The sequence below is a fragment of the Miscanthus floridulus genome, chromosome 9 (genome assembly GCF_019320115.1).
Source record: "Miscanthus floridulus cultivar M001 chromosome 9, ASM1932011v1, whole genome shotgun sequence".
In the NCBI taxonomy this organism is placed as follows: domain Eukaryota; kingdom Viridiplantae; phylum Streptophyta; class Magnoliopsida; order Poales; family Poaceae; genus Miscanthus; species Miscanthus floridulus.
The window spans coordinates 78159856-78182494 of record NC_089588.1 but is presented as its reverse complement, the minus strand read 5'-3'; the positions used below and the strand labels follow the sequence as shown (position 1 = coordinate 78182494).

General features: G+C 43.4%; 2 protein-coding genes and 2 non-coding genes across 4 annotated transcripts; all 4 read right to left on the bottom strand.

The window, feature by feature from the left end:
- Positions 1-13993: 13993 nt before the first annotated feature.
- On the bottom strand, positions 13994-16951 carry LOC136482210 (probable histone H2A variant 3). The gene is made up of 3 exons (XM_066479446.1): positions 16902-16951; positions 16631-16771; positions 13994-14500 (listed from the first exon to the last, which is right to left on the bottom strand). The coding sequence occupies exons 2-3, from the start codon at positions 16733-16735 to the stop codon at positions 14204-14206; spliced, it is 402 nt and encodes a 133-aa protein (XP_066335543.1). The 5' UTR covers positions 16736-16771; positions 16902-16951; the 3' UTR covers positions 13994-14203.
- Positions 16952-17325: 374 nt separating this feature from the next.
- Positions 17326-22175, bottom strand: LOC136483820 (GDP-mannose 3,5-epimerase 2). The gene is made up of 7 exons (XM_066480985.1): positions 21987-22175; positions 20929-21344; positions 20017-20110; positions 19781-19910; positions 19548-19680; positions 17945-18152; positions 17326-17845 (listed from the first exon to the last, which is right to left on the bottom strand). The coding sequence occupies exons 2-7, from the start codon at positions 21321-21323 to the stop codon at positions 17690-17692; spliced, it is 1116 nt and encodes a 371-aa protein (XP_066337082.1). The 5' UTR covers positions 21324-21344; positions 21987-22175; the 3' UTR covers positions 17326-17689.
- On the bottom strand, positions 18402-18509 carry LOC136484639 (small nucleolar RNA snoR97). The gene has a single exon (XR_010766142.1). It is a non-coding gene; the product is annotated as a small nucleolar RNA snoR97 (small nucleolar RNA).
- Positions 18577-18683, bottom strand: LOC136484638 (small nucleolar RNA snoR97). Its single transcript, XR_010766141.1, has one exon. It is a non-coding gene; the product is annotated as a small nucleolar RNA snoR97 (small nucleolar RNA).
- Positions 22176-22639: the final 464 nt, after the last annotated feature.

The following is a 22639-nucleotide window of genomic DNA, read 5'->3' as shown; positions in this document are numbered from 1 at the left end:
TACCCGTAAGGACATCCTAGTGATTGTTTATCCTGTTCCTTGTCTCCTATGGGTTAAATGCATATGGGTAGATTGCTAGTGCTCTAACTGAACTTGACATACATGTTGATGAATGATACTATGGAACAAAGTGAGTAACATGATTTATAACAACTGTTCCATAGGGCAAAAGTGCAAATGACCTTTGTTCATGTTGCTTCCGGCCATCCATAAGGACTTATCTATCGGCAAAAGCTAGGACTGACAGTGCAACCGGTTGAGTCATATGGCTTTGACTTTAGCTCAGTAATAGGACCTTTCCTAGCTGGTTAGAGGTTAACTTTTGGCGCAAATGGGGCTTGCCACTTTGGGTATAGGGCTGCCTCTGTTCCTATGAGTATAGCCGCGATGGATTTGTGCCATAGGAAAGGGGGTCCCTACATCTGCCTGCCAAGGAAACCTAGTGGCCCTAACTTGTTAGGGAAACCTATGAAATGGCTTCATAGTGTACCCTGCCCGCTCACCTTGGTAGTGACATGGGAGTAATTAACCCGGGCATATGGGGATCACGACTCGCGGTGAATGTGCACCACCTCTATAGAGGGTAACAAACTGTTATAACAGCCGTGCTCACGGTTACGAGCGGTCCGGAAAACTCACAGAATAACTGGATACTTGTTGATGTTCATTTATGTTGGTATATGATGGATATATGATACACTTGACTCTGATAATTGTTCTTATGGGATTAAATGGGAGCTTAAGCAAAACTTGATAATACTTGAAAATAAAAGTGTGACCTATTAAAAATGCTAACTGCAGTAAACCAGAGTTTATCCTTTTTGAGCTTCATAACCCCATGTTAGCTTGCTAAGTACGGAATGTACTTACACTTATTTATTTTCTTTACTTGGATAAAAAAATCCCGGATGGGTAACAGATGACAACGGGTATGAGGATTTCCCGGAGGATTATTAGGCTTGTGGTCAACCAGTTGACCTTCCCTGTGATGACGGCCACAAGAGTTTTATTATCTTTTTATTATTCCGCTGTGATGTAAAAGACTAAGTTTTATTATAACTCTGATGTACGAGACACCATGATGATACTTTATATAATTTGTCAGCTTGTGTGTGTGATTGATTCCTGGGCACACACGAGTTTTGTGCATTCAATTTTATCCTTAAAATTGGGTGTGACAAATTGGTATCAGAGCCGTGTTGACTGTAGGACGCAAGCCTAGTTAGAAAAAGGTCATTTTAGCATCTTTGCTCCTCTGGTTTCTTGCTTACTGACTTATTCTTGTTATTTTACTAAAACATTTATGCTTTTCATACCTTAATCTATTATTTAAAATTGTTGATTCTAATTCTATCTCACTTTAAATCTATAGATGTCTCATAATCCAAAGACTGCTCGACTCAGCATCGCCGGCTATCGTGCCATGTTCACCCCGCGTGCCCCACCGGCGGAGAGGGAGATTGTGATCATCTCCGACGATGAGGAGATGGCTACACCGACGCCTACACCTGCTCCTACACCAGTCGCCGTGCCCGTCTATCCTATGGTAGCTACACCTGAGGAGTCGATGTCTACTTCCCCTACACCTGCACCCTCCCCAGCTACCCCCATGGAGGATGAGGAGGTTGGCTGGAAGTGTAAGTACTACTTCAAGCCAGCTCTAGAGACAGCCTACTACCACACTCTCCTCACCCACGTGCTGGACGACTACTTCCCCGACCTGCACGCCTCCATCAGCTACCACTGCGCCGAGTACCGGCACCCACTGGAGGCTACCTTCTGGAAGGTAGAGCTGGTGGTCACCGCATGGAATGATATCATTAATGGACATGAGGTGGAGACTGTCCACTATGCCCCTGCCAGGAGAGCCCATGCTTTGGATGGCATGGAGGATGCAGCACAGAATGCCTACATCCACTACCATGGTCGTCGCTTTGAGGCCATGAGGGAGGATCGCTTCAGGTTCCTTCCTCGAAATGATCATGAGGGTGTTTGGCAGGTTTTGGCTCCACCAGAGAATGACCCAACTCTAGAGGCAACGGTGTAGCATGTCCACGCTATGCAGGGAGTGGATGATGAAGTCAAAGGAGAACTGCGTGCATCTCAGAGGGCGTAGAGATGTCTTTAGAAACAAGTGGATGAACTTCGAGCACAACTTGGACAGCCTTCCATCTACAAGAAGAAGCGTCGTTCCTTCACCATGATTGACACCGCTCCATAGGTGTTAGGTGCCTTAATCTAGATTACCACGTCGTTAGATTCGTGTTCTTAATTAGTCTTGTTGGTCTTGTGAACTTGGTTGATTAGATATTTAATTTGTGAACTTGGTTGATTTGGTATTTTGCTTGATTGCTGGAAGTTTTGTGGGCATGTCCACAACTTCCTTAGATGGGAATTTTAAATTTAGAATGAAATCTTAATGCAGATGTTTCATTTTATCTTATCTCTGCTGTGCTGATTTCTAGAGCAGCCTGTGTTCTTTATCTGGTATCTCTAAATCTGGGATGATGAAAATTTTGAAATTTTTGTGGAGATAACTAGACCTCTGTATCTTTCGAGTGTCTCTGGAATCACATCAATAGCTGTTCAGGTTTGGGAGATCTAGCTGTCACAAGTTGATGTTCCTACGCTGTCTGGAACTCAGAACAGTTTCGGTTTAGCCCTACTTTTGACTATGTGTGAGTCCGAATCTGTAAAAGTGGTCTAAATGTAAGTTGTAACTGATGTCCTAAGCTTTCTAACGAATCTTGGTCCACCTCTGTTGGATCTCTGAAACTTGAGTTATAACAGTTTTACTGAACTGCTGAATTTGAATCTTGTCCAGAAAATTCTCAGCATTGTTTCTTATCTTTTGTAAGCTCTCTATAATTGGAAAAAAAAAATCTCTAAATTTTGCACATTTGTTGGAAAATAGATGGCCGCAAGAGGAGGAAGAGGCAGAGGCCATGGTCGTGGGTGTGATGCTCTTATAAATCCACCACCGCCACCTGTGACCATAGAACAGATATTGGGAATGCAAGCGTAGCTGATGCAAGCTATGATGCAGCGCTTAGACAATGAACCTGCAAGAGGGCCACCGCCTGTCCAGGTTAGAGATAAGCGGGGAGAGTTTATGAAAGGTCGTCCACCGGTGTTCACCCACGCCTCAGACCCTATGGAGGCCGATGATTGGTTGCGTGCTGTGGAGAAACAACTGAACATAGCACAATGCAACGACTTTGAGAAGGTGTTGTACGCCTCTGGGCAACTCCAAGGAGCTGCTCAGGATTGGTGGGAATCATTCCAGTTTGGATGTCCCAACAATGCTCCTGCTATCACTTGGCAGGAATTCAAGGATAGTTTCTGGTCATACCATATTCCTGATGGACTAGTGGAACTGAAACATGAAGAATTCAGATCTCTCAAGCAAGGATCAATGACTGTGGCGGAGTATCAGGACAAGTTCACATAACTATCTCGCTACGCTCCTAATGATGTGGCAGATGACAAGGATAAGCAACGCCGTTTCCTCAAGGGACTCTATGATGGACTACAGCTCCAGCTGATGTCTAATACTTATCCTAACTTCCAGTCTTTGGTGAATCGCGCAATCGTGATTGATGATAAGCGCAAGGAGATGGAAGCTAAGAAGAGAAGGCTCCAAGGGCAAGCTTCTGGAAGCAACACTCGCCCACGTGCTTATCCCCAGCAAGGTTTCCAGCAGAGGAATCAAGGACCAACTCACTAGGGAAACCATGGTCAGTATCCTCAGCGGAACCAGTTCTAGCAACGCCCTTAGTATCAGCAACAGTTTGGAAATCAGCGTCCCCCGCAATAGACCAGCAATCCTACAACACGCCAGGGAGTGCCCAACAATGCTCCTGTGAAGAGTGGTGCACCCAACAATCCCAATGCCTGTTACCGATGTGGAGAAGTAGGTCACTATGCTCATCAGTGTCCTAAGAAGCAGAACCAACAAGCACCTTAGAACCAGACCAACAATCAGAAGTTCAATGCCCGACCACCTCTCACAGCGAAGGTGAACTATGTGTCATCTGATGCAGCTCAGGAGACGCCTAAGGTCATGTTGGGTACGTTCAGCGTCAACTCTATTTCTGCTACTATACTTTTTGATTCTGGTGCTTCGCATTCTTTTATCTCCCAAGCTTTTGTTAGAATGCATAGCATACCGTTGTGTGCCATGAAAAACCCCATACTAGTGAATTCCCCGGGAGGTAGTATGCCTGCTTCTTATTGGAGCCCCTCAACTAGCATTTTCTTAAGGGGGTAGACTTCAAGGTGAAGCCTATTGTGTTGAGAACAGCGGGAATTGATCTTATCCTAGGAATGGATTGGATGAAATAACACCGGGCAGTGATTCAGTGTTAGGAGAAATCTGTGGTTGTGACATCACTCAATGGGGATAGAATTTGTGTAGAAGTAGTAGTGCAAGCTCAGCCTACAGCCACAGTGAACTAGCTAGATGGTGAAGTCAATGAACAAGATCGTGTCGTGGAGGAGTTCCCGGATGTCTTCCCCGATGACTTGCCAGGTATGCCACCTGACCGAGACATTGAATTCATTATTGAATTATTACCTAGAACTGCACCAATAGCTAAACGTCCATATAGAATGGGAGTTAATGAATTAGAAGAGCTTAAGAAACAACTAAAAGAGTTGCAAGAAAAAGGTTTCATACGCCCCAGTTCTTCCCCATGGGGGGCACCTGTGATCTTTGTGGATAAGAAGGATGGTAGTCAACGGATGTGTGTGGATTACTGCTCACTTAATGAGGTTACCATCAAGAATAAATACCCTTTGCCTAGGATTGATGATTTGTTTGATCAGTTGAGAGGAGCACATGTGTTCTCTAAGATTGATCTCTGATCTGGTTATCATCAGCTTAAGATTCGGAACTTGGACATACCCAAGACCGCATTCACTACACGGTATGGACTATATGAGTACACCGTTATGTCTTTTGGATTGACCAATGCATCTGCATACTTCATGTATCTGATGAATAAGGTGTTCATGGAGTTTCTGGATAAATTTGTGGTAGTATTCATAGATGACATACTAATATTCTCCAAGACTGAAGAAGAACATGCGGAACACCTAAGGATGGTCTTGCAAAAGCTTAGAGAACATAAGTTGTACGCTAAGCGGAGCAAGTGTGAGTTTTGGTTAAAGGAAGTCTCTTTTCTGGGTCATGTTGTCTCCAATGGTGGAATAGCAGTGGATCCAAGCAAAGTGCAAGATGTACTGAATTGGAAACTACCAACAACTGTAAGTGAGATTCATAGCTTTTTGGGATTAGCTGGTTATTACCGAAGGTTCATTGAAGGCTTTTCCAAGCTAGCCAAGCCCATGACAGCTCTGTTGGAAAAGAGTGCTAAGTATGTATGGTCGGATAAATGCCAGGCAAACTTTGAAGAGTTAAAGAAGAGATTGACTACAGCTCCAGTATTAATCTTGCCCGATTTAAACAAGAACTTCTCTATATATTGTGATGCATCCTGTTTGGGTCTTGGATGTGTGCTTATGCAAGAAGGAAGAGTGGTTGCATATGCATCTAGACAACTAAGGAAGCATGACTTGAATTATCCTACTCATGACTTGGAATTGGCAGCTATGGTTCATGCTTTGAAGATCTGGAGACATTATCTAATTGGACATAAGAGTGATATCTATACTGATCATAAGAGTTTGAAGTATATCTTCACCCAATCAGATCTGAATCTAAGACAACGTCGTTGGTTGGAATTGATCAAAGACTATGATTTGGAAGTGCATTATCACCCGGGAAAGGCAAACGTTGTAGCTGATGCACTTAGCAGAAAGAGCTATGCCAATGGAATTTAGATAACATCTATGTTAGCAGAGTTGTGTGCTGAAATGGAGTATCTCAACTTGAGCCTGGTCACTAATGCAATGGAATTGGTGATAGAGCCTACATTGGAGCAAGAGATACGCAAAGAACAATTGGAGGATGAAAAACTTAAGGAGATAGCAGAGAATGTAGTGCTTGGAAAGGCACCTGGATTCAGAATGGAACTCTTTGGTTCGGGAAAAGGATATGTGTACCGGAAGTGAAAGCTATCCGTGATGCAATTCTACAAGAGGCCCATGAGTCTGCTTACTCTATACATCCCAGAAGTACCAAGATGTGACCTATTAAAAATGCTAACTGCAGTAAACCAGAGTTTATCCTTTTTGAGCTTCATAACCCCATGTTAGCTTGCTAAGTACGGAATGTACTTACACTTGTTTATTTTCTTTACTTGGATAAAAAAATCCCAGATGGGTAACAGATGACAACGGGTATGAGGATTTCCCAGAGGATTATTAGGCTTGTGGTCAACCAGTTGACCTTCCCTGTGATGATGGCCACGAGAGTTTTATTATCTTTTTATTATTCCATTGTGATGTAAAAGACTAAGTTTTATTATAACTCTGATGTACGAGACACCATGATGATACTTTATGTAATTTGTCAGCTTGTGTGTGTGATTGATTCCTGGGCACACACAAGTTTTGTGCATTTAATTTTATCCTTAAAATTGGGAGTGACAATTGTAAGGGATAGGATCCCAGTTAGTGCTCATGAATGGAAGCAGAAGATATCCGCTCCTAATGTTAGTTTTGTATCTAATCATGACAAGAACCTAGCTTGGAGAGATATCACTCAGCATTTCACATTACAAGCAGATGATGCTTTGACAGAGCTAGTGAGAGATTGGACAATGAAGAAGATGGCAACATTGTTCCAGAGTTGGAAGAAGACATTGTATAAAAAGTTTATCTTGAAGAATGAAACGCTGAATTTCAATGCTAAGGCGTTTGTCAAGTTGGAGTCCCATTGGGATGACTTCGTACAATACAAGACATCTCAAGAGAGTGAGGAACGTGTGATGAGGAATCAGCAGAATGCCCGACAGAAGCAATACCATCATCGCATGGGATCAGGAGGTTATAGGAGTACTACTCCCAAGTGGCAGAACCTAGAAGCAGAGATTACTGCCAAGGGAATCATACCTGAAACAATAGAGAAGAACTGGCCTCAACGCACGAAGAATTAGTTCTACGCTCATGGGGGAGGCCTAGACCTAGACACTGGCAAGCTAATTTTAGGCCAAAAAATTGAGAGAGCAACACAGAGACTAGCTCGTGCTAGGGAAGAAGCTGATAGTGATGTTTTCAAGCCCAACAGAGAAAAGGATGAATTGGCATATGCCCTAGAGAATCTCGAACACGGTGGTCGAACAAGAGGCTATGGGGCGGTTCCGTGGCTACAAGCATTCCCAGCAGATAGGGATACCTATAGAAGCCGCCAGAGAAAGAAGGATGAGGAGGCAGACCGAATCCGTGTATTGGAGCAATTTGTTAATGAGTCACGACAAGCATTGCTTGAATCACGTGAACAAGAAAAATCTCTTGAGGCAAGAATGCAGGAGGAGATCAAGAGACAAGTGTAGCTAGCAATGAGTCAAATACAATTGACGCTAGGAGTCACCATTAGCCCCGTTGGTCAGATGAAAAGCAGTTCTGCTTCCACGGAGCTGCCAGTTATTCAAGGTGATGCTGGGTTGTGCTTCCCTGTTGATGACATTACCGAGCCTCTAACAATATGTGAGCTACACATTCCAGATGGTAATAATGCATCAATCATGGTGGCTGTCAGGGTTGTATCTCTAATAGACCGAACGAAGACACCAAGAATCTATGGGTCAGTTATTCAACCTAGATATGCTAGCGTCTCGGTCGATAGAGTGCTCAAAGGTTACAGCAATGTTCCTCTTGACATTGAAGGCGGTGATGGGGAGAAGACACTAGGAGAAGCAGAGAAGACATTTATTCAATGGCGCAAACGCTTCATCATCATTCCTAGGGCACCACCGCTTCCCCTACCTCACCCTAAGTACGAATGATAGTGAATGAAATATTATTTTTCCATTAATTTTATATTGGCTTCAAAAATAATTGACCACAACTTGTTTTTGTAGCAGGGTCTCCCCCCAGCCTAGCTCAATCATTCATTCCCCATCTCATCATAGCGTCACGGGGGGCAAGATGACTTCATCCCCACGGTGATCTCCAACTCCTACACCGGCCCCATCGCCTCCACAATGATCTCCAACTCCTACACCGGCCCCACCACCTCCACAACAATCTCCAACGCCTCCACGCTAGACTCCAACACCGGCCTCATCGCCTCCACGCCGGTCTCCAACACCGCCCCCACCACCTCCACAGCGACGCACTACAAAGACGTCTAAGGTCCCGGTGACAAAGAAGACCCCAAAAAAAAGAGTTATTTCTCAAGAAATACTTCCTGAAAAGACTGATGAGCAAATAGCAGCTGAAGAAGGCAAAAAAGTAAAAGATTTTTTTATAGATATCCAAAAGCAGAGACAAGCAAAGCTTAAGGAGAAGTCGTACTTTTACATACCACGAGATCAGCTGAGGCAGAAGGTCGAAGCTCACAAGAAAAAGATGCTTGAAGTTCGTAAGCCACCGCCACTATCAGACTATGACCGCTCCCTCGTGAAGTCACATGATGCACATAAGAAAAGGAAAAGAGCATCAGGGAAGGATGTCCCACAGCTCGGACAACAAAAGCAACCAATGCAAAATCTTGTTGTTGCTAATCAATATGGTTCCAACATAGAAGTCTATCGACCAGACAACTCTGGAGAAGTATCGGTTCAAGACCTTAATGATTTTTTTGAACAAAATGGTTTAACCTTGGATCAAGTGATGGGCAAAGCTCCAATCCAGAACCTGGAAGTTGATACCTGGAAGACTTATAAATTTGGCAAAAGTCTGTACAACCCTACGGCTCTGAATGAATTGGGTACGCAAATGTACTTGCTCAACAAGTGGTACATGCAGGCGTGTGGCAGGGGTGAGCAGTGGATCTTTGTTAGATTTAGAGACCATCATTACTTTCGTGGAGATGACATCTTACATATTAGTTTCGAAGAATTACATCAACTATTCCACTTGGATGCTCTGGACAAATCAATTATTAGCTCCTTTTGTTTGTAAGTGATTCTTACTTTTATTTAATAAACTCACTTCCATGCGTACGTGTATATAATTATCCTCACATGTAACTTATATTTATATACAGATTCCAGATGTCAGAGCACCAAAGAATACGAGACACCAGTGTTGGCTTCATTGATCCTTATATCATATTCAAAACCGATATTATTGTCAAGGACCACTGGGTATCTGAAGCACAGACGAATATCATGAAGTTCTTCGTGAAGCAGCACGACAAGACAACAATACTTTTCCCATACAACTTTGAGTAAGTGTTAATAATAATGTAGTCTACACATTTTATGTAATATCAATACAACTTATATGCATGTACGTGTGTGTATAAACCAATGCAGGTTTCACTGAATACTCATTGTCATTGAGTTAAACTCAACTCAGTTAGTAATCTTAGACTCATTGAGAAAAGAGCGAGCACAATACCAAGATATAATAGACATTATCCAGGGGTAATTTCGATCTCTCGCGCACAACTATTATTGAATAGACTTTGCCATAATTTATTAACGATCGTACATTATTGGTCGCACAGGGTTTGGAAAGAGTTTATTCGGCAACACCGCAAGGATTGCAAGGCACCACTTAATGTAGTTGAAATACCAGTAAGTAGTACTATATATACTTCCCCACGTGTTTAATTACTATATCGTACTTCAATTTACGTGTGAGATGATGAGAATAATCTTCTTCTCGTACAGTGGTGTTTGCGGCAGGAACCAGGTAATAATTTGTGTGGATACTACGTTTGTGAATTTATCACTGCATACATAAGAACTCCTGAAGATATCCTCAGAGTACGTATATATCAAATTTTTATTTATTTTTAAATGAATATATATATATATATTAATACTTTTCCTTTTATTTCAAATGCAAGACTGAATGGTTGAAACGAAGGGTCATGTAAAAAGACCATCTGAAAGCAGTTCAAGAGTCAATAGCAGGATATCTTCTAGAAAAAGTGCTAAATCCCAACAGCGAGTTCTACTTTGATCTAAGGAACTAATGATGTAAATTAAATGTTTATTGATATCGTTATTTTCGAGAACAAGATTATGAAAGTGTTGTATATATACATATATATCTATAATATATATAGTTTCATACTTTATTCAAATATAATAATGCTCGAGATGAGAATTAGATGTAATTATATGCGTGTGTGTATTTATATTAGCAGCGTAGAATACGTACATAAAAACATATTATATATTAAACAAATATGTGTAACTGAACTGAAAACAAATTAAACAAAAAAAGAAAAAGAAAGGGAACCTTTAGTCCCGGTTGGGGTTACCAACCGGGACTAAAGGGTGCGGCCAGATTTGCTCGGCTGGAGGACCTTTAGTCCCGGTTGGTAACACCAACCGGGACTAAAGGTCCCTCTTTAGTCCTGGCTCGATGACCCGGGACTGAAGGTTTCACCTTTAGTCCCGGGATCGTTGTCCCGGCACGGTAACCGGGACTAAAGGCCGTTACCGCCTGGGACAACAAGTCCATTCTGTAGTAGTGTAACGTGGCTGCCTTCTCCAATAATTGCCAAGACTATGCAAGGAACTAATTCAGCAGCAACATTTTGCTCATTCCACACACATAGGATGGCACTTGGGACTGGGATGCCAGTTAACACATTATTAGGTAATCATAAACTGAAAACACCGTACGAAATACCTGCTAAGATTGTCTTAGTTTGATGACGGCCCTCGTTCACAAAATCATTCTATTATCGACCGAGTTATTCTCTATATCTTTATATAAAATAAAATAAGAAGATAGAGATACTCATCCATCGATGATCATCTTCCTCTCACTTCCACCGCAGACAAAATTTTTAGCCCATGAACAATGACAATCCTTTATTGAGTTTCGCGTTGTTTTTTGTGCTCAGTAAATCAATTACCTCGATATGGTGGGCGCTCAATCCCAAAGCAGGATGCTGACATCCACATAGTCACCATGCGTTGCCTAGCCAGCGGTTGGTGGCTACATGGCAGCGGACCAGACCACCCATGGGCTTCAATGTTCTCAAATATGTTATGCAAAGCCTGAGAGACTAACATCCTTTCAATATACAGTCACGTGTTGTGAAGCAATAAGAATTTAAAGAATTTTTTTAAATTTCCCTATGTTTGCGTGCACACCTAATTGCATGATTAAATCATATTAATCCTATTTGAAGGAATGAAATTTTAGGGTGTTACACACACATTCGATAAATGACATGATAACACAAACTAAAATTATATTTGAGCACTATGACTTGGGTACAACATGATATATACTCCTTTTTCTTAGCTTTACTGAAGAGTGAGGAGTGAGAATGAAAAAGAGTACACACAGTCTTGGAGGGGGAAAAAGTACATATAGAACCATATGCTTGACATGATACATATATACTCCTTTTTGCTTAGCTTTACTGAGGAGTGAGGATATAGTCTTCGAGAAAGAAAAAACAAGAAAAAAGTACATATAGAACGTTGTGCTTGACATGATTGCTAAATTCGACTACTATATTGTAACTATATATATGATGCACAGCATGTAGTATTATATTTAGACAAAGGTTATCTCGGTAAACATTGAGGAAGCCTATGTTCTTGAGTGCATTGGCAGCATTTAGTGTTTGCACAGTTTCGAGCCCCTGAGTATGTTGTTGTGGCGGCCAGTCCCCATCTATGTCCCACAGCCACAAGCAATACGAGATTTGGCCCCAACGCAAGATTAGGTTGACGTGGTGGTCCTTGAGAAACGTTTCGGTCCCCAAGTCTTCGGTGAAAACCTTCGATATCGGCTGGCGTAGCGCTTCAGTGATCATAATCATAAATGTGACAACAACGTTCTTAGTGTCGTTGACTGGTGTTGTGGACGAGTTATATTCTGACAATATTCTGAGCACTCTTATGGCCGCATCCACGCCCAGAGGGATACTAATAAAGTTTTTAAACCCACTACATCTACTAGGTCTTCGTAATCCCTAGGAAATGGAAGTGCTATACCGTACCGTTAGTGAAATGGCTGTCGAAATTGGGGAAGTAGTTGCAGTGATTTGCCCTGTTCATGAACCCCGTCAGGAACTAATTTGATTTGGTTTCTTCTAATATCTCAGTTTATCAGTGTCTACACCCAAAGGATCACGGAACTGAAGCTCTCACTGGTCATTATACAGCAGTGTTATATATCCACAGCCAGACTGCAATATATATATACACACAAAGTCCTCGCTTGGTCTACCATCAAAGTAGGAGTGCCTTGCTTCTTGCATGCCTGTGGCACTTCATTTGCATGAGGTTTCCTGAAACCACACATGAAGCTCAGCATGAACCAGGATGGAACACATGACAGTGACACACTCGACGTACACAACAGGCGGAGCAAGGCTTCATCATAATCATTTTATTAGCATCAATGTAGCAGCACTACATAACAGAAAATGCCATTGCCGGTTCAAAGACGGCAGATGATGTGTTCTTCTTCTGCTCCGAGAGGAATTTCCGGGCTTTTCGTGTTGGTTTCATGCACCTCATTGCGTTTCATGCACCAGCCAATTCACTTGAAGGTTTAGCCTCTGTACCAGTGCCCCCCCGGCGATTCCTCCACCCACACATTGCAATTGGATCCCACCCTCTAACAGCCATATATCAGACAATGGGTCCCACCCCCCTATCCATGAAGGAATGAAAAAGAAAATGTTTTGAGAAGAGCGTAAGAGCAGGATACTACACTACTGCCTGTACGTGTCTCTTTTGGGTCAGCATGACAGTGACTTGAGAGAAGGGCAAAGGCATTATTCATCTGATCCATGAGACACTGAACAATGATCCGATGGGAGGTGTGAGGGTGCCTGCCTGCCCCAGCAAGCATCAGCAGCAGCATGGATGGGGCAGCCTCACATGGATTGTGTTGTGCGCGATCGATCCATCCATCCATCCATCCATCTCTAGCTCGCCCTCTTCCACACATCCTAGTATCCTACAATGCAAACCCCACACAGCAGCAGCAATTATGCTCCTGCCCATCTTACACTTTCCACTATGTTTTCCCCCAACCTTGCTGAGCTCCCAAACAAAGCACATGTGACTATGTGAGGGCCTTGCCGGGAGAAGGAAGCTAACCCTTTATTTCCAGACACTACAACCTCACAATGCTAGCTTTTGGAGTAGATTTTTTGCGCGGGAAACACTAGGAAAAGCTCCATGGATTGGTGACCCCAGCATGGCATGGCAGGCGGCAGCTCAAGATGAAACTACAAGGAATAGGATGGCATATGAAAGCGTAGTGTGTTTGGTAGTCCTAGTATTTGTCTGTCACAAAACAGGCCATGATCCTCTTTCTCGATGTGGCCATGGAGCGGCACGTGCCGGATCGTGACTCTGAAATTTCCCATGGCACGATGCAGTGCGTGCCTGGGGTAGCGTTGGCACGTGACAGGGATGAACCAAAAGGGTTTTACGACTCCTCCATGCATGTTACCCAGTACCCAATGCTTAGATTGCTTGGCATGTTAGGATGGAATCCATCCTCCGGTGGTGGCTCCAAAAGCAGGGAGCCTTTGGGTTGGGCGATACCCAAGGTTACCCAAAAGTTCAGTACGTTTCTTTTCCCTGGAAATTCCCTCTGCCCTTGCCGTACTACGGCGAAATGCTTCATCGTCAGGGATTTACAAAAGCGGTTTATGGATGGTGGTGGAGACCGGCCTCTGTGCAAAATTCAGCCCATGCCCTGGCCCCAGATCAAGAATTCAAGATGTTCCTTTCTCTCGCCACAGGAGAGTAAAGTACCAAATACGATACATTTGTAGAGCGGAGGCCCAATGAGCAGAGTAACGGCCCAGTAAGTTGTATGACGAGGGGGAAGAGAGAGAGAGAGAGAGAGCAGAGGCACAGCCAAACTGCCCAACCAAGCAATGAGCCCAACCAATCCCAGCAGAACATGAACATATTTAACCGACAGGGTACCCACCGTAGCAACAACCAAGAAGCCCAAAGAGGTTCAGGCACCGTAGCCGAGACATCTCACAGATTACAATGTATATGATCAGCAGCCATAGGACGTCTGACAGGGCAATCTTCTCAGGTTACCAGGTTTGTCTCAGAGGTTATCAGGATAAGAACCACTGACATGACAGCGCCGCCGAGTCACCGACAGACTTGCTCATTCATTCCTTGACACCCTTGTTGATGAGGGACTTGTGGATGTGGGGGATGACGCCGCCGCCGGCGATGGTGCCCTTGATCAGGGTGTCCAGCTCCTCATCCCCGCGGATCGCCAGCTGCAGGTGCCGGGGGCTGATGCGCTTCATCTTGAGGTCCTTGCACGCGTTCCCAGCCAGCTCCAGGACCTCTGCTGTCAGGTACTCCAGGATGGCTGCCGCGTACACGGCCGCTGTTGCTCCCACCCGCCCATTGGGCTGTGACCTTTCTTTCAGCTGGCGGTGGATGCGTCCGACAGGGAACTGAAATTTACACATGATCAATCAGCTTATAATGAAGTTATAACTTATGTAGTCAGTCATCTACTGTTTGATGTTCTTCTGAAACAAAAGCAAAAGATAATTCAAGAAGACATGCAGTGTAAGCTCAGCAATAAAAACATACTACATGCCCGATGCCCTGACCAGACTATACTCTCCGCACAAAGTAAATACAGGGGATTGCAGAAACTTTTGGATGTGGCAAATCAACACCTAACAATACATGAGACAATACTATCAACCACACAATAGATTGAGGACACAAGCCAAAGTCGGTCTAAACGGGTGCTAGTGCTACTGCTACATAAGGGCAGTCTGTAAAGACAATAGTCAATAGTGTCTTCCTTTTTTTTTTCAATGTAGTGACTTCTGAAATGCACAGCTCTACTATTCATATCTGCAACTAGGAACTACATTGTTCCTTCAGAACTTCAGTGGGCCCGAGGGTCCAAGACCCTGATGCCTAGAGGCCTCAGTGGAACAATCACATTATGACAGACATTGGCGACACCTGATCTGGTTTTGATCAGTGCAAAGATTTTAGGACTAAATAATATATGATTTCCACTATGTGGGGAGGCCACGTCTGAAAAGCTCAGGGTGCAAAAAGATATGGAAATCATGTCATGGTCAGTTTGGCCTTGGAATAGTTCTAGAAAACAGGGCACACACAACACCAGTTGTGGCTGTGTGACATTACTTGGACAAGAAAAGCAAATCCTAGTTTTCCCAATCCAAAGGAACAATAAATATATCATATACTGCAACAGATAAAGCTCTGGAGCTTGGATTTTCTGACAAACTCAACTAATTAAAAAAACACCATAGTGATAGAAGAGCTAAAAACAAAATAAGCTTATACTAGTGTACAGTTCACTTATGAAATGGTATCCAACTCTGGATCAAATTAATGAACAACAGACATAGACGTATAATTGAAACCAAGTTAGCACTTGTCCATATTCTGTAGCATATAATTTGATTCAAAATTAAATAAGCATTAACTGTCAGGACAGAACACTATGGCTGAGAACTAACTTCTTGTCCCTAGGGGGCACGACCAAGCAAGGTTAGCAATGCAGACAACTTGTAAGACCCATGTAAACCACCCAGACCAAACAGCTTATGCACCAAATTCATTTTTTGGATGTTCTCAAGAAAAGATTAACACAAATTTATAAAAATTCCACTACTTTCATAGCTGCATATCTACTTCAAATAGATTGGTTGCATTTTATCTGGGTAATGCCCAGTCCTCAGGTACAGCTTGTCAGTTGGCACTAGAATACACATGAGCAAAACATGAAAAGTTGAAGTCCAACGTATGTACTCTGTTCCTCAACAGGTGTAAGGTAATCCAGACACAGAATTGATGTTTATGTTCAGTTTCAACTCTAGATGGTCCCAATTCATGCACCGCCAAATATGGTATCATTCAGCGCTTGGGAGTTAAGCCCCTGAGTCACAGACTCAAAGAAACAAACATTGCACAACATCCCCTACATATAGACCCCAGAAGAAAAGAACCAGCAAAGGCAATTAGATGACCGATCAATAAAAACTGTACCATCCACCTCATTGGCGACCCTGGAATGTAGTATTACACCCGCACATGCCATGCTATGTCGATGACAATGCCCAGAGCCCCAGAATACATGATCAAACAAGAAAACCAGCAAATAAACAATCTTAATTTTTTCTGCTGCCTACTGGTGTTCCAGGCCAACGCCCGTGATCAAACAAGCAAACCGGCAAATCCATGATCAAACAATCAAACTAGCCAATAAGCATCGCACGTGAAAGCTCTACATCAAGAGTTCCAGGCCGACGCCCGACTACGCAGACTAAAATAAGAAATTCCCCAACCAAAAAGTCAAATCTTTCGCGCTAATAGTAACAAGAGGCCAAGAACAACGTTTTCCACTCCAAGCGGACATGGCAGGCCACCGCAAAAACAATCCACACCCCGTATGCCAAGAACGCACAGAAAGCAGCGTCACGCCCAAGAACGAGCCCTCATCGCGCAAGGGACGAAGCAGAGCAACGAGCGGAACAAGGACGAAGCAGAGCAACGAGCGGAACAAGAACAAGCGAGCGGAGAAAGGGGGAGACCTGGAGGCCGGCGCGCGCGGAGCGGGTGATCGGCGCCTTCTTATCCTTGTCCATGCCGGCCGCTATCTTCGCGGCGATGAGCCCCTTCCCTCCCTTCCCGGCCATGCTCTTCCTCCTCCGCCTCGCTCCCGCGAAACGCACCTGGAAAACGAAGCGAAAACCCCCAACGATTTCAGGAAAACCACCAAAGAAAACGACCGGAATTTTGCGAGAAACCGTGGGGAAGAACAAAGACGAGCGGATTCCGGTTGGAATTGGGCTAGGGGCTTACGGTTTGGAGAATGTGGCGGCGGATTCGCGCGAGACGAGCAAGCGATTGCAAGGGCGGTTCTTGCCGGCGTTGGGGTTTTCGTCTCCCGGGCAAGGGTTTATACGAGGAGAGAAGCGTGGGGCTTCGGGTCTGTGGATTTGCGGTGTGGGCCTTTACTGGGCTATAAATAACAGGCCCAATTCGTCCCGCCCACCTATTAACTGGGCTAAATGAAAAGGCTCGCCGGGTGATCGCGTCTGGCGGCCTGGCCTGTCAATAGCTTATAAACTGGATCCAAGAGTTGCTAAAAAAAACCTGGATCCAAGAAAATCTGTCAAACAATTTTCTACTGATAAGTTGCCTATACCATGCTGTCACCTGGTGATTCTCTGAAGCATGATTTCAAGACTGCTTTGGGGTATTTCACAAGATATAACCAAGTGGAAATGCTGAACCTCAATTTATTCATTGCTATTTTTGTGAAATAAAGTGACACCAGTTTACAGAAGTGTTGTACCTCTGTAATATGCTATTGTACAGACACAAAAGAGAGAGAGAAACATGGAAATTATTATAAGTGTTTGGACGATGGGTATTTTGTCAGAATTTTTTGCATTTAGTTCAAAGTTTGAACTAAATCTCATAACTGCCAACAAACTATCCATCATCCAAATCATCCTCTTGTGGAGTCAAAAGTGAATCAAGAAATGGTGTATAGGTCGTGACTACAAATCATGGAAACTGAAACCATTGTGTATACTGGTATATCACTGCCCAGGTCTCGAGCGACTGGCCGGCGCAGCCAAAGTTCACTCCTTGCCATCTGCGGCGCGGAGGGAGCCGAGCTGAACCGGGGCCTGTGTCTGCACGACCTTGGATGATCCGTAGACCGACAGATCCATGCCCTCCGCCTTCTCCTTCTCAAGCTGCTCCTTGATCCAGAAGTAAGTGATCCTCAGCCCGTCCTGCAGGCCAAATTGGGTTCAGTGCAATGAATGATCATATTATGTAGGTGCAAATTCAGGGAACTGAAGCGATGGTTTGTGTGAAATTTGGTAGAGTACCTTCAGCCTCATAGTCGGAGCCCAGCCAAGCTTCTCCTTAATGAGTGTGTTGTCTGAGTTGCGCCCACGCACACCCTCTGGCCCGGGAATGTGGTGGATGGGCAGCTGCTTGTTCTCAAAGCTCAGGACTATTTCAGCCATCTCGTTCATGCTGACCATTTCGTCACTTCCAATGTTTACAGGCTCACGGAAATCAGACTTTGTTAACCTGATGCAGTTGACAAAAATAACAGCTTAGTTCACCATAAAAGGATTTCCCTTGGAACTTTCTGCATCACTATAGTTATTTCCTTATTCCGAAAGACTTTCTTCAATTTCATTTGAGCCAAAACGAGAATTACTCAGAGCCTTTTTGTAGAACAAGTGCGAAGTAATGTCAAGGGAACAAGATTTACTTGCTTGTTACTATAAAATAAGGAGATACTCTTTAATGAATAATATTTACTAGCTTACTGTTACATGTTGTGCTGTTTTTCAACTCCGGTCTCTGATGTACAAGCAGAGACAAAGGTGATGACAGCAACATATTTTATGAGCTTCGGAAGGTCCTTGCCACAGATGTATATGGCTTCAAGAATAGTTATTCAAAGCTCAAAAGTAGAAGGCCACATTCACATTTTTTAAGTTATAATATATGTTGTGCTGTTTTTCAACTTCGATCTCTGATATTCAAGCAAAGACAAAGGTGATGACAGCACAGACTTTCTGAGCTTTGGAAGATCCTTGCTGCAGATGTATATGGCTTCAAGGATACTGATTCAGAGCTCAGAAGCAAAGAAAGATAAATTCACACCTTTTTTTTTTGTTTTCTACCCAATGTTATGTTGTTTTTCAACTCTGATATCTGATGTTCAAGCAAAGACAAGGTGATGACAACACGGTTTTCTACCAAATGTTGTGTTGTTTTTCAACTCCAATCTCTGATGTTCAAGCAGAGACAAAGGTGATGACAGACTTTGTGAGCTTTGGAAGATCCTTGCCGCAGATGTCAAAGCTTCAAGGATACTTATTCAAAGCTCAGAAATGGAAGGCAAATTTCATAGTTTTTTTTCCTTTCTCCAATGCTTCATTACTATTAGTTGAGAAAACATTTAGCAAAATAGTACCTTTTAGCAGATTGCACTGTTAGGTTGCAGTTTAAGGTTGAACTTATGCAAATATAGCCATAGCATCCAAGCTAAATAGTGACATAAACAACAGAAATTACAGGACATTTTGCCTGTTTCAGAAGGAGCATGTCTGTTTTAGAAGTGAAGAACTACCCTGTCATTGCATCTTGTAGAATTTGCAGTAAGTATGAATTTCTAAAGAGCCAAAAGCAACTTAGTAGTGCCCTTATCGATCTGTAGGGACTACATTAATGTTTCAAGAAAGGCCTTACACAAAAAAACTAAGGCCCATATAAAATGTGTTTACCAAAGCATATCTTTTTGTCCAACCACACCCCTAGAAAACTGCATGTCAGAGACAACTAAACCTTTCTCTTGGGACATAGTAGCAAGACTAGGTTGATGTTAATTAGTATGAGCTTAACCTAAGATATCTGAAAGAAAAGGAAAGTGTTATAATGTAGCAGCCAAAGGTGAGATGAAATTTTGCTTACCTAAGGACACCTTCAACACATTCATCAATAAATGTGAAGGATCTGGTTTGCAGGCCATCGCCCCACATCTCAAAGCGCCCAGTGGAGGTTAAAGCCTTCCTGCAGAAAGCAGCAGGCGCCTTCTCCCTTCCACCTATATTGCCAAATAATAAACATAGGGCAACATCATTTAGAAAATTGAGAGCACCAACAAAAACTGGCAAAATATTACTAGTTACCAGATAGCAACTTACCTTTCCATGTTCCAAAGGGACCATATATGTTGTGAAAGCGACCGACCCGGCACTCAATGCCAAAATCCTTTGTATAGTGCTTGCACAGTTCCTCAGTAGCAAGTTTTTCCAAGCCATAGGCATCTTGAGGCTAAAAATTAGGCATCACTTCAGTTAAAACCATTTCGCCTTCACAAGTCACAGCTCAAGTAAGAGGCAATAAACACAAGCATAAAGAAATGTGAAAGTTTAGAAACCTCAGCAGGCCAAGCATCTGACTCCTTTAAGCTAACTACAGTTTCCAACTGCTTAAATTCAGGGTAGATGCAGGCACTTGATGCATAAAAGAACCTGCCATGGAAACAGACAGAAATTTCAAACTTTGTTTCAAGGGATGAGCACTAAATTAACCTCAGTTGCATTTGACAGCAATGCTCTCATAAAGTAGTTTGTTTTGGGCCCTTCAAACAGATGCAAACATTTCCTAAGTTTTATGTTTTCCGAATTTAACGTTTAATTTTGTAACTGCACCATTTAAAGGTTAAAAGTGCACACAAATTCAATATCATATTTGGAAGTTTCTCAATACTTTATACACATTAAGAAAGTATATGAGAGGACCATTATCTAGGCAAAAGAAATGGACAAGGTCAGTACCTTCACGTCACAGACGAGAGACAGGCAAAGATATACTTGTCCGGCGTCACCAACTCAACAAGTGGAAAAGCCCGCCAATGCATATTTCACAATGAGCTATTTATGTCTACACATGAATATGCTATGTGCAGCATGGGAACAGGATAATAAATCTTATGATACTTTCCCAGGTTGTCGCTTAGCGCCATCAATCAAATGAGCCTAAGAGACCAATGAATACCCTTTGTGGACCAATCCAAAGTTTCAAACCCAAAAAAGAATATACTAAGTGGTGCCGGTGCACGTGCAAACATATCAACGGCTTTCCATAATATAGTAATTAATGCGGACTGTTTAATAATTCTTCACAGTAGAAAACCAGCAAAATTTTCATGGACAAAAGTATTATCTTTGCAGTTTGTTTGCATTTCAAGATTTCCTCATTGGACAATTTTATCATTGGAGACAATAAGATTAGCTCATCAGGGGTAAAAGCATGATAAACAAAGAGCCACCTTCAGGCGAAAAATTACCTCTTGACACCGTTAATTCTAGCAGCCTCAAGCATGTTAAAGCTGATCATGGTGTTGTTGTACATGATCACAGAGTGGTTGGACTGGATGAAGCCCATCCCACCCATATCAGCCGCGAGGTTGAACACATGGTCAACCCCCGTGGTGACCTTGAGGCAGTTGTCCATCACCCTCAGGTCCACGAGGTGGAACTCGTGGCAGAACATGTCCTCGGACATGTGCTCGTTCTTCTTCCAGTCAGATGCGATGATGTAATGGCCCTCACTCTTGAGGCGGCGCGCGATGTGGGAGGCAATGAACCCGCCAGCACCAGTGATGGAGATCCTCAGCTTCTCAAACGGCCAGTACGGCTCCTTCTCCAGCTCCGCGTATGTGTACTCCTTGTTGAGTGCCATTGTCGCCACGATCTTCTATTTCTATAGCTCAAGTTTTAGGATGAAAATATTCAAACAAAGTCAACACGATCTTCTATTTCTACAGCTCATCGACAATGAGAATGAACCCCCAATATTTCCAGGAAAACAAACTTGAATGTTTAGGAATACTGGGCAAAAGCTTTCGCTCCTCTGTTTTCGATAAATCAAAACAAAGCATCACGAGCATCCACAGCAGCCATGCAGCTCTCGGCGATTCTCAATTAGCATAGTTGACTATATTCACAGGATTAACCAACACTAAGTGGTGCCCCTGTGAATGAGTAGTGTTGCATCTGCACGAGTTCACACTTCACAGGAAGTAAAACACCACCAAATAGGTATTGCGCAATGGACAGGAATAAAGATTCGGATCTGATTGGTTTCGGCGAAGGAATTAAATCCTACAGCAATGGGATCAATTCAACCAGGCAACCCACCCAAAACAAGAAGAGGGCGCGACGCCGGCTACCAGGAGACGAAAAATTCGACCCGCGGCGCAGGTGAGGGTGCCTCCGAGGAAACAAATGCGCAGGCACGAGCGCGCGACCCTAAACCATGCCGCGACCCTAGAACTGGTGTTCCAGACCCCGAGCGCCGGCGGAAAAAATTTCACCAAAGTATGAAAAGGGGCAGACTGTATACCTGGCAATGGCAAACGGTTGCGCAGCGGACCGGCGGCTGGAGTGAGACCGGAGGGAGGACCGGAGGAGTCTGGTTCCTGAATCTTGACAGGGGGAAAACGGCTCGCCGGATCTCCTCCCACCTCCGGCAGCTCTTAAATAGGAGTAGCAGCGATGGCGAGACGGCCTCGTCTTGTTTCTTGTGGAGGTGGAGATGGGGAGCTTGACTCCGAGGAGAGCCTAGTGCATCTCTTTCTTGCACATTGGACCCTGAATTTTTTGGTTTTCCTGTGCATACGCCTGAGTATGACTTGGAAAAGTCCTCGCGTGCTTCTATATTTGAAATTGAAAATTTTCAACTTGTAGGTTTATTTAATTCGAGTGAACACGTTGGGATGTGTAGCAAAAATGAAGTAACCTGTCGAACTCCATCGAAGCAAGATGAAACAAGGTACAGCAGAGAAAATTCACAAAAACAAAAGGGTATGGAAGAGAATGCATATCTAGATGTAGAAAATGCATTTATTTTTGGATGGGAAGTATTTTTTATATCAGTTTTGAAATTCTATATTATGGTACTTATAAAGCAGCCGAACACGGCCTAAGTTTGTGGTCAATAAACCCCCAAGTCATGATAGTACGACCGTGTTTTGCAGAGCATAAAGACCAGGATTT